The 12,871-nt window shown below is 34.3% G+C and overlaps 1 protein-coding gene across 1 annotated transcript in view; it reads left to right on the forward strand.

Moving 5' to 3' along the window:
- Positions 1–12,871, forward strand: part of ADAMTS19 (ADAM metallopeptidase with thrombospondin type 1 motif 19) — a 283,954-nt gene that overhangs the window by 191,110 nt on the left and 79,973 nt on the right. The window contains exons 11-13 of the mRNA XM_004462171.5: positions 1,552–1,653; positions 6,842–6,972; positions 7,907–8,079. Coding sequence (XP_004462228.1) covers positions 1,552–1,653; positions 6,842–6,972; positions 7,907–8,079 — 406 coding nt within the window. The remainder of the gene's footprint in view (positions 1–1,551; positions 1,654–6,841; positions 6,973–7,906; positions 8,080–12,871) is intronic.

The raw sequence follows: 12,871 nt of genomic DNA on the forward strand, positions 1-12,871 counted from the left end.
ACTTTTAGAAACTAAAATTCTCAGGTTAGAGATTTGTTCATTCAAATATAAATGTCTCCAAGGAAGCACATGTTGACCAATTGGCCTGTCTGTAATGTATGATGTTGACAGTAGCACAATATTGTCAATGTGATTAATACCACTGAATTGTATACTTGAAAGTGATTAAAATGGGAAATTTTAAGTTGTATATACATTACTGCAATAAAAAGTTTAAAAAATAGGATCATATTTTGATAGTTGTTGTAAATTTAATATTAGAACTATAACAGATCTTTATAAAATGCTTATTTTAATATACACTGCCCAGCATATTTAATAGATTTGAGTCATAATTTAACATTAACTTTGCTGTGATTTTTAGTCTGTTTGTAATATTACCATAAGAGTAAGCTTCCCTAACTAGCCCCCCACCCACCCACTTTTTTTTAATCTTATCAATCTCCTGGTCACATTGCTAAATGTCTTTCTATGCTCTACAAATATCAAGTACCTGGTACTTCTGCTGCTAAAAATCCAGTTCTATGTTTTCAATCTTGTATTTCACTGCTCCCTTCCATTATATATATACATCCTCCTATTACACTGATCTCCTCAATCTCTCATGGCTCCTTCTCTTAGCCACTTTTACCTCTTTATTAAGCATTCTCTACCCTCATTTAGATGCCCTCCCACTCTTCTCCAAGATTCAGGAGGAGTGAACCTTCAGTACAGATTAAATCACCTTTTACTTTCCCTCATGAATTCCATATTTCCATGCAATTTTTAAATGTGTCCAAAAAAACTTCAACCATCTTACAGAAATGTAAAGTATTTTTAAGAATGTGTCAGTTGTTCCTCTTCATTTGTATAGCCTTGGGCTCACTTACAGGTACAGCTGTGGCTTAGTGTGCTTGATACTTTTCTCTCTTGCCTTTCCTCAGAGTTCTCTTCTTTCATTTTTGCAATGCCTCTGCTGCTTTATCCCAGTTTTTAAAATTCCCTTCAACTTTTTCCTACCTAAAGATCCAAAACCCATTTATAATGAGGTGAAAATAATAACTAATAACAATTTGTAGAAATATATCCACTAAAGAGCTTCTGCATTGTGCCAAAAGCCAAGCGTATATGATAAAATAATAAAGTATGAACCATGGAATTTAAGCATCAAGCAGAGCATAAGTGAGGATATGTTTTAGGGCAGGAGGCACTGAATACATACCACAAACACAATCACAAATTCTTCCAGCCTGGTTTGTAGAATGATATGAATAAATATTTTTAGCTTGCATTTTCTGTGGAAATTAAATAATCTTACATAATTACATGTGTGTTTATTTTTAAAAATTATAGAAAAATTTACTTTTATTAAATAGATTTTCTGTTTTTATAGAATTCTCTGCCCATCACTATAAATAAATCATCATATACTCTTTCAATTTGAGTTTAATATTAAAACTACCCAAGGCATATTCTTAGTCAATTCTATCAAATAGCTTTCACAAAAATTATTGATTTACCCTAAAAATTACAATACTTGCACCTTATTAGTTATTGTGCCCTTGTTTTTAGCATGTTATCTGCACTGGGTTGTGGTGCAAAGTGGAAGGAGAAAAAGAATGCAGAACCAAACTAGATCCACCGATGGATGGAACTGACTGCGACCCTGGTAAGGTAAGTCATTAATGTTTCTTGAACTTAATAAGAATATTAAATGAAACTTGCATTTATTTTGGGAAATTTTCTCCTGCCAGTCAAACATATATCTGTCTTCATATTAATGGAATATTTTCAATATATATGAAAATTTCAGCATTTTGCCTATTTTTATATTATCTTTTCCTATTTTTACAAATCCATGATTGTTTTGTTAATATTAAAATGGTTGCTTTTATTGTTGTTGAGGGTGATAATATTATGAATCAGTTATATGTATGACTTTGACAAAAAGTGTGAATCTGTTTAATTTTTGCCATTTAAACTGAACAGAAGTAAAATAAGCACAAATTATAGCATAGCTAGTAAAAACTGCTCAAAGCTTATGAATCCTTCTAGATATAACATATCGCCTTAGGAGGCCAAAGTGGAAATCAATAATTTTTCCTTGTCAATTCAAGAATCATAAATAAAATATACCAATTAGTGATCTGGAGAATAGTAAATATTTGACTTATTAAATTGTTTAATGTGTTACATAAGGCTAAAGGAATTTATTTGTATGCATTTTGAGGACAAAGCAATTGTGGAAAAATTATTTTAGTTTACCTTTGAAGAATATGAACGCATGTAGGTCTCATATGTAGTTATTGTTGCTAATTTAATCAAACAAAACTTTTCAGTAGTTCGAATTTTCTAATTTTTATTCTATGAAGTAAAAGGGGAATGAATGGTCATTACTTATTAAATGTAAGATCAGAAAACTTATATCTAAAGAACATGAATTTTCATTACATTTGAAAAAAACAGCAGTGTGAAGTACACACTTGGTGTGAATTAGGGAAAATATTAAGTTATGTGGAGTGCTGTTAAGAAAAAAACAAACCATGATTTGAAATATGGCCAGAAATTTCTCCTAAGGAAACACACTTGTGCAAAAAGATGCACACACACACACACCCACCCACATACAGGATGCTTATGTGAGATGCTTGTGTGAGAATGCAATTTGCAATGGTGAGAATTTAGAAACAACAAAAAATATTCATCAGCAGAAGAAAGGTTATTGTGTAGCTGTTAATAAAATTGAGGTAGATATATATAACCAACATGAACAATCTGTAAGACATAGCTGTTAGTACACAGGCATATCAGAAAAAAAAAAGATACTATATGAAACCATTTAAGAAAAAAATGTTTGTGTAAAATGTTAATACACACAAACATAACCACACACATACACTGTATGTTTGTAAACTCATAGAAAATGTTTTGAAATATAAAGTCCAAAGTATTATTTGTGATTACCTTTTGGAAGAGAAGAAGTACAGGTGGATGGGAGTGGAGCAATCAGAGGTTAGACGGAATTTAACTTTTCTCAAGACATTTCTGGATTTTTTATTTAAGTATGTATTTATATACTATTTCTATAATTTCTTTAATAAAATGCAAATTGTTTAAATCTCAAAAAAAATGTTAAAGACTATAGACTTTTATCTCTACAGACTATCAATAAGAAAATGAGTCCTTGGAGGGGAAACTTATTTGAAACACCAGTCAGTTGTTTAAAGCATTGAAAAATATTTTTCTGTGCATTTAGATAGAGCATCAGAATTTGGGCCTGTTTTCTTTTATTATTTTTAAAATTATGTACAAGGTACAACAAATTATGTATATTAGGCAAGCCTCATGGTATTTCACTATGTAATTTATTGCTTGAATCATAAAACTGCACTAGCAATAATTTCCATAATCTCTTAAACACAAAAATAGTAATAAACAGAGATAATCAAATAGCCATAATTCCTCAAAATCACACAACTCATACATCTTACTTAGTTCTTCTCTAGCGTAAGAATCTCTTGAGTTTTATAATCTGGCATCCTAAATGTATTTCTACTCTTATTTTTTTCTTCTCATGAGAATGATTTACAGTTGTAATTACTTATCAGAGTAAAATATTTTATTTCTGTATTATTGTGTTAATAATACAGTTTTAGTGGTTCTGTAATGCTTTGTATATTGAAATAACTAATGAACCTCTCAGTTTCTCAGGCCATGTGGGCTTCTTCAAATATCCATCTATTACAGCTGTTGTACAGCTGTCATGAAAAAAGCATCCAACTCTGTTGTTGAGTGTGGCTACGCTAAAATATTTGAATGCTTTCAATTTGCACTAAACACTGTTTATCTCAGTAAATTGCCAGCCAGGGAACAAAGCTTTAGATTAATTTATAGCACTTTTGTGATGTTAGTCTAGCTGTATAAATCTTGTTCATCTAACATTATAGAATTAAGTCTGATAAGTTGCCTACAGAAGTTTTTGATTCAAAATGGTTTTGAAGGTTACTACTTATATACTATTTATAAACTCCATTTACCAAATTAAAAGCAGTCTGTTTCTTTTTTCCTCTTTTTCTTTATGGTATCATCTGTGTTTACATTCACATTAAACAGAAATTAAAGAGTTGGTAATGATTTCGTAAAATCCAACAAATATATGGTTTTTCCCTTATATTTGCAAGAAATTGGGAGAGTGGAAAAGAGAGTTAAGTGTCAGTTTACTAAAATTTTGGATCGTTTTCTCAGATTCTATGCAATATATTTTAGTCATTTATTTTCTTAAATTGAGTTTCTTGAAATTATCATTATCATTCAATATTGAAAATAATGAGGACTGTAGTGTCCTAATAATTGCAAACGTGCATATGTACAGAACTCACTGCCTTTCTTTTTCTCTTTCAACAATGTATGTACAAGAACATTTGATATTAGAATAATTAGACTCTTCTGATATCTTCATTGTTTCTTCCAATCCTGTGTTTTCATGAACTTCGTAGACAGATCCACACAAAAATTTGAGAGAATAGAAATACAGCCAATGGTTTTTAGGTCAGTAGTCTCCCAGAAATAGCCTATATTATATATTACTTTAGCATTTTCAAAAATCAGACTGGATTACTAGATATGAAAAATTTTAAGTTTTATAAACCATGCACATTATCAACTTTGAGACTAAAAATATACAAATCATGTATAAAACAAAATTTATGAAAAGCATTAGGGTCATTTCAGGGTCATTTTATATACAAACTCAATAGAATATTTTGTATAACAGTTTAAGCAAAACGTTTGACATTTTCCTTAATGTTGAAGCACAGCACCTCCTAGAAGACACAAAATCAGGTTCCCCTGCTTCATTCAGCAGTTTGGTTATCTGCAAGGTCATGAATTTTAAAATATTATACTATGCTTTGCATTTAATTTCTCTGGATTTTCTTATGCAAATTGGCTACATATCTGTTTCCATTTCTCTTCATCTGCCAAATATAATCTAATTTAAATGACTTACAGGTCTGGATCCCAGTTCTTCCCAGAATATTTTTAATCTGCTATGAACTCTAGTCTGCCTTTCAATGCCAGCTTGCTGCTAAATGGGCAAGGAGTGATAATATGCACTCTGGGTAAAGTAAACATGCTTCAAGAAAGCCAAAACAATTTGATTGATTGGAGTTTGAGAGCTTGTATATTGGATTTTTTCATGAAGGCATAAAATTTTTAGGCTTTTAAAACCAGTAAATAACTTTAAAATACTTTACATTGACTTTTTCTTTTTTCCCCTTTTCCCAACTTTCAGAATTCATCTTCGTAGAAAATCCCAGTCTCTTTAATGATAATTCGTCTGAGCATATTGTTACAGTAAACTGTTCAGACTTTTTTTCCCAAGGCTAGATTTAAAACTTCATGAATCTAAAAGAGGTTCAGTTTAAATTTTGAGAGTATTAGAGAAAATCTACAAGGATCTGTTATTTTATTGTATAGAAAAACATTGACTCAAACAAAGCTATGTAATATACCCTTTAAATTTTTCTTTTCTAAAAACATTTAAAATCATATATTTGTAAAGAAAGATGGAGAAATCAATAAAGTTCAGAATGAAGAGAATTTTCTTTAGATTTCTGAAAGTTAGTATTAATATAATGATACACATAATGGCATACTATTATTATTACAGTTTTTTTTACTAAATGCTTAAGGCATACTGTGCATTTCCATTAGTGCTTCATTTAACTCTTGCAAAAATTCTATTATGTAAATATGATTATTATTCACATTTTGGAAATAGGAAAGTTGAGAATCAAAGAATTTCTGCAGTTTTTCAAAATCTCCTTATAAATCATGTGCATGTGCAATTAAATGCAGAAAATCATTTAGAGCTAGAAGGATCAGGTATTCAACCTCAGCTCATACAATCACAAATCTAAGTATACCTAATCCTTATTTATTATTCCCAACATGGTTTTATTCAATCAGGTTTTGCCTTTTGACATGTTTATTATGACCATCTGATTTTCCAGGAAAAGAGGAATTCCAGTAATCTGTCTACCAAATCCTGGCAACCATTCCTCAGTGACCGCTGGGAAAAAACTTTTACTGTCTTTGTTTAAAGCTGACAAAGAGAATGACCACACACCTCTCTCTTCTTTTGTGGTTCTATTTCCTGGTTAATATATAGCAAATAAGTACAGAATAAATGGAATGAAATGACAGAATTTCAAGAAGTCTTAATTGTCCAGGTCTTTCAAACAAGCTTGGCTTTCAAAAGAACACTCACTGTAATGTGAATGCTTGAATTTGATGGGAACACTTTTAGGAAAAAGAAAAAAAAAAAAACATTTTAAGTCAAGTTCTAAAATTCAATATATGTATATAACTTATCTACTTACCAGGAGAGAAAGTGCCCTCTATCAATGACATTCTGAATCAAAATTGCTAAATTTGCTCAAAGTCTTCTTAAACCCAGATTTCGTACTTTCCTCTTACATATGACTGTATTTGTCCCTTTTAAATTGTTATCTGTTTCTTAGAATATGTTAGTTTTCCTTTTCTGCTCATGCTACCCCAAATTTCCTCTCTATCACCTTCATCTTCAATTCCTGAATTCTAGGGCTATCGTAACAAATATCTGTGTTCTGGCTTTCATGACTAGATGATAAGACTATATACTCTGACATGAGAAATATGAGCAATGGACCATTATGTTATTATGATGTAAAGCATTTGCCAACTTATGTTTGGTCTTCAATTCCATATGTTTTAGGCTTTAGGAGACCTGATTTAGTTGCATTTCCAGTGACTGTATAGGCCAGTGAATGATTTCAGTTGTGCCCTGATTTGTTCACCTAAGACATAACTTTTGGAATAGTGGTGTAAGGCTGGAGAATGTACCAGCAGGACCTCATCACCTGAACATCTGGCTGGAGAATGGAGCATATGGAGTCCTTGTAGCCGAACCTGCAGTTCTGGAATCAGCAGTCGAGAGCGCAGATGTCTTGGGTAAAAGCAAAGTTCCTGGTTTGGGGGAGGGCATCTTTTCTTCAATTTTGAAATGGAAAGGTTTCACTGATAAACCATGTTAAAAAGTCAAAGAAGTTTTCCAAACCTTATTCTATTTTGAAAAGCAGAAAAATCCCCCAACTATTAACAATATGGAAAAATTCCCTTTTAAGAAGAGAATAATGACCAGCTCTTCTATGAATAAATGATTAAAAGCTACAAAGGATGATTTCTTGAGCAAGCCAAATAAACAGTTATGTTTAAATAAGCAGGGAGACAGATAATAGAAAGGCTAAGTGGCACTTAAAGGAACTATACAAAAAGCAGGAAGACGACAGGACTTCAGAAAGAGGAAATAAGAACAAAATTAATAGGAATAAAAGCTACAGCTGATGGGTAATGGAAGCTTTATAAGGGTGTGTACAGATAGCTAGTGTTATAATATCAGCTGTCTCAGCCCCACCATTTTTAGGGTGATTTTAGGAAAGTGGGTAAGAAAGTCCTTTTAGCTTATATACCTTAACTCTGATGGCGTGAAGGACAGGGCCATAGCTCCTTCACCGAAAGTTCTGGAGCTCCCAGTATTTATGTGAAAACTTGTAAAGCCTCTCCTTAAAAAGTCTAAGAATAAAGCCACTTCATGGAATTGCAGGCTTTCTATTTTTCCCCTGGCCTCTTTCTTTTACTCCTCTGTATTATTTTCAGATTAAGTTGACTTTTATTTCTTTACGTATTTCAGAAGATAAATTGACCAAGGATTGAAGAAAATATATAGATTTTAAATTAACATATTTCCTTCCTACTATTGCCAATTGTTTAATGTATTCTTATGAAGGATTATACATTATTAATATAATAGCATGGGTTCCTATTAATATTTAATAATTATTGTAACATAAAAGATAAAATTGATTGTTTGTACTATCTTTTCTAGGTTAGGTTCTGAAGCAAGGGATTGCAATGGCCCCAGAAAACAATACCGGATATGTGAGAATCCACCTTGTCCTGCAGGGGGTCCTGGATTCAGAGACTGGCAGTGTCAGGCCTCTGGGGTTAGAACTTCGTACCCAAAACAAGGCCATCAGTGGCAAGCCATTATGGATGAAGGTGAGACCAGGCAGATTACCGCCACCTTCAGTGAGGAGCCCTAGGGTTTTGCAGGTTTTACAATAATAGTCAATATCATTTACAGATTATCTTCTAGATACTTCAAACTCTGTCTTTTCCTGAATTTACTGACATATAAAAATGATAAACATTGACTAAAAATTATTTTTTAAAAATTAATGGGATGTTAATACAGGTAGAATTTGCACAGCTACCTATAAAAATAAAAAATAGTGAAAATACCAAATGCTGGTGAAAATGAGAAACTTAATTTCTTGTTCATTGCTGATGGGAATGTAAAATGGTACAGCCACTCTGGAAAGTAGTTTGGCAGCTTCTAAAAGAGCTTAACACACTCTGATTGTACAATGCAGAAATCACACTCCTGGGCATTTATCCCACAGAAATGAGCATTTAGGTCCACATGAATACCTGTATGTGAACATTCAGAGCAGCTTTATTTTTAAATGCCAAAAACGAAAAGCAACCAAAATGTTTCTCAGTGGAGGAATGGTTAAACAAGCTGTGGTACATTCAAACCATGGAATACTAATCAGGAATAGAAATGAACTACTGTTACATGCAGCAGCTTGATGGATCTCAGAGCATTGTGCTGAGCAAAAAAAAGCCAATCAAAAGGTTCCCACACTGCATCTATAACATTGTCAAAATGACATAATTATAGAGATGAAGAACATATTAGTGGCCACTGAGGGTTGGGGGTGGTGGCGGGGAGAGTGATGGGTGTGACTGTATAAGGGAAGCACGGGGAAGATTTTGTGCTGATGCAGTATTTCAGTATCTTAATGGCAGTGGTGATCATCCAGATCTGCATGTGGTGATCATCCAGATCTGCATGTGTGATAAAATAACAGGACTGTACACACACGTATCAATGCTAATTTCCGTGGTTTGCTGTTATACTATAGATACCACAGAGAAACCATTGAGGGAAATTGGGTGAAGGGTATATGAGCCCTCTGTACTATTTTTGCAACCTTCTGTAAAACCTTATTTTGAAATAAGGATTTTAAGAAAATTATACGCTGCCTCAGTAGATAAGAGTATTAATGCTTGCCCATGGCCAGTGGACCATAGGTTTGAGTTGTAGTTACCAAAAGTGGTGATGGAATCTGTGAAATCAGTGACCACTGATGCTGCCATTCTGTGCTTTATTTCCCTCCTTGGACAGTGGGGACAGTTTTCCATTGTTTTAGCAACACCCCTGTCAAAAGCCTAAATTCCATTGCTCCTCAGTTTCAGTGCACCCATTTGACAAAACCTTATTCTTTGTGTAAGCATGTAGCACACTGATGGAGAAAGCCAAAGAACAAGGCAAATTAATCCATTATTTACTGGGAAAATGGCAGTCATCAGATGACTCACTATTTCACTCTCAAACACATAAGCCTACCTACCTATAGATATTCCATCTGTTTTCTACTCTGATAGAAGAGATTTAATTCCTCTTTTCTAAGGATGGTCCTTCCAACTATGTTCTGGATGTCATCCCCATTTTCCCTTTTTAGATATATTACAAAGGTATAAGAGATATTGAGATCCTATAGAGAGTAGAGTTTACCCCTACCTTCTCTTATATATTTAATCTCCCCTCTATTGGATCATTCACATTTAATTTTAAACATATTTAGGACTCTTCCTCTAAGAAAGCCCTCCCTCATGTTCATACTCCCCTGCATCCCCTGTATTTAAGGCTCCTCTCCCCTCACAGTCACTCCTCTAGAAGAGCTGTCTTCCAGTCTTCTGTTTCCTTATTTTCTGTTTACTTCAACTTGGATTCCACTTTAGTCATTCTGTCAATACAAATCTCACTAAGGTTATCAAGAACTTTCATGGAAACTAAACCTAATGAATGGTTTCCAGTTGTCTTCTTACTGACCTATGGAATACATTAACATGGTTGACCACTCTTTAGTTCTAGAGACATTCATGTACCTTGGCATCTGTAATACAACACCCTCCTGGCTTTCCTACTCTATCTCTGGCTCATTTGCCTTATCCCATATCAGCACATTTTTCTCCACTTCAGCATTAAACATTGGAATTCTTCAAGTTTCTATCTTAGGCCCTATTCTCTTTTCACTCTACATTTTCTTCTTAGGTTACGGTGTCCATACCCATGGCCTCAAATATGCAAATAATTCATGAATTTATACGTTCAGCCAGATTTTTTTCCTTGAGCTCCAAACTGGTATGTACAACTGCCTACTTAACGTTTATACTTACTAGTTTAAGACTAAACTCATGACCTTAACTCTTCTTACTCATGTGTACTCTGACTCCCTATAGTGTTTCTATATCAGTGAAACTTGTGCTACTTTCATTTGTACAACATGAGACCTATGGGTCATTCCTAACATTACCATTTTCTTCCTTGGCGTTTCCAGTCAATAAACATATCTCGTCTTTTTTACATCTTCATTATCTTGCCACTCTCTCTTCACTTCATCTCTATCCTCAATATCCTAACCTCCAGTTGCCAGAGCTTTTTGCTTGTAGTAGCTCCTAAATAGTCTTTCTTATTCTGCTCTTCTCCTGCTTCAATTCATTCTTCACAGGACCAGCCTAGAGATATTTTCGTAAGCTGAAAATGTTATCATATCACCTCCTCCCCTTGAAAGCATTTCATTGGCTTCTCATAACTCTTTTTCGTATAATAAATAAAAAAACAATATCCTGCTTAGACCTCCCTCTACCACTGTCTCCTGCCTCCTCAGAAACCTTGCTGCCTTTCACCCTCCACCCCTGATATAGGTCTTATTTTACTGCTTCAAGCACATCAGGCTTTCTACCCACACATGGCCTCCAAACATACTATTTTTTCACTTTTAGAACATTCTTCACTTAGATACTCCCTTCCCCCTTGTGGTTAACATCTACTCTTACTTCAGTTCTCACCCTCTAATCATTCCGCTTCATGGCATTTACCTTCCACACCTCCCTCACCGATTCAACCCCCATATAATAGGCTTTTCTAATTCACTGGGCCCATCCTTTATCATACTCATCACAGTTGCAATTTTCCATTTTTCCTAATTATTGGATTAATAGCTATTTTGTAAACTCTGAAATGTTCAAGACCTTATCAAGGTCTTTGCCCCCACTGTACTTCCAGTCCCTGGCAATGTGACACCTAGCCATTGATGTTCAATGCATATGTGTTCAGTAAATTATAGTACAATGCACTCTTTCCATAATCTCATCTTAATAAATGGTAGATCCATTGTTCCAGGTGCTTAGAATAAAATCTTAGAGTCATCAGTTTTTATTTGCTTTTTTTTTTTTACTACACGTTCAAAATACAGGAAGTCCTACTAGCTCTGTCTTCAAAATATACCCAGATTATGATCACTTCCTGACATCGTAGAGCTGCCACCTTGGTACAAGCCACCATCCTTCACCTGGATGACTGCAGTAGCTTCAAACCTGTCTTTTTGCCCTCAGGTTCAAGGGCATAGGCAGAAAGTAATACATTTAACAGCCAGAGTGATACACTTAAAATGACAAACAGATCATGTTATCCCTTCACTCAAAACTCTCCACTTTCTTCCCAACTCACTCAGAGTGAAAGTCCAAAATTTCTTTAATGGCATTTAAGGACTTCTACTGCCTAGCCTATGGTTACCCTCTCACTTCTCCTAATGTTCCCCCATCAAACCCTTCTGCCACTTTGGTTTCTTTGCTGTCCCTGGAATAAGTCAAGTATGTTGCTGTCTCAAGGCCTTATAAGTTGTTGTTCTCCCTTTTCAAATGCTTTCCCCAGGTACTGTCATGGCAAACTTCCTCATCTCCTTTAGGTCTTTTGTTAAATATTAACCCAATGCATTGTCCTTCTTATGCTTTGCTTTTATTTACAAGGCACTTATCTGACATAATACTTTTAGATTTTATTTATTATCTGCCTTCCTCAGAATAATAGTTATGTCTGCAGAGCTTGTTGTTATATTTTATTCATTTCTATATCTATAGTACCTAAAACAGTAATTGACACAGAGTGGACACTTAAAAAATGTTAGGTAAATGAATGATGTTAAGATGGGTATTTTCTAGTGACATGCCCTGGCCAGGTCTTCTCCCTAAATATTCTCCCTGTATATTCTTGGGATAATCTTAATTCTTCTCTAGGCTTTATTTATCACGACCTACTATAGAGCCCAAATATTTATCTCCAACCCAGACTTCTCTCTCCTTTGCTCCTTATCCATCTACCTCTGGAATATTTCCACTAGATATCCCATTCACTTCTAACTCAGCGTGTCCCAAGATAAGCATACCCTCTTCATTTTTCTTTTCTTTTCTATTATCTGCTTCTCTTCACATGCTTTCTCAGAGAAAATGGCATCATAATCAACTTCATTGACAAAGCCAAGCCAGAACCCTTCTTAAATTTCATCAAACAGAAAAAACTGTTGAGTCTTACTTCTACATATATCTGTCTTAAATTTGCCCAAATCTTTCTATTCCTACTGCCACCATTTTGTTCTGATTGCATCATCTCTAATCTGGATTCCTTAACCAGCTTCCTCATGACCTCCCTAACTGCATTCTCACCCTCTTCTAGACCCAACTTATCTCAGCCAGCCTAACCCCTTAAAAGGCCAGGTCTGTTAGTCACTGCCCCAGATAACAACCTTCTGTGAGCACCACAACTTCAACTTCATTACATGGTTTAGAAGGCCATTGTTGTGGCCCAGCCCCTTCTCACACCTCTTCTGCATCTACTCCCTTTTCTAGTGCACAGATGAAACAAACCAAATTCCTTTCCACCCCT

This window comes from Dasypus novemcinctus, chromosome 2 (genome assembly GCF_030445035.2).
Source record: "Dasypus novemcinctus isolate mDasNov1 chromosome 2, mDasNov1.1.hap2, whole genome shotgun sequence".
In the NCBI taxonomy this organism is placed as follows: Eukaryota; Metazoa; Chordata; class Mammalia; order Cingulata; family Dasypodidae; genus Dasypus; species Dasypus novemcinctus.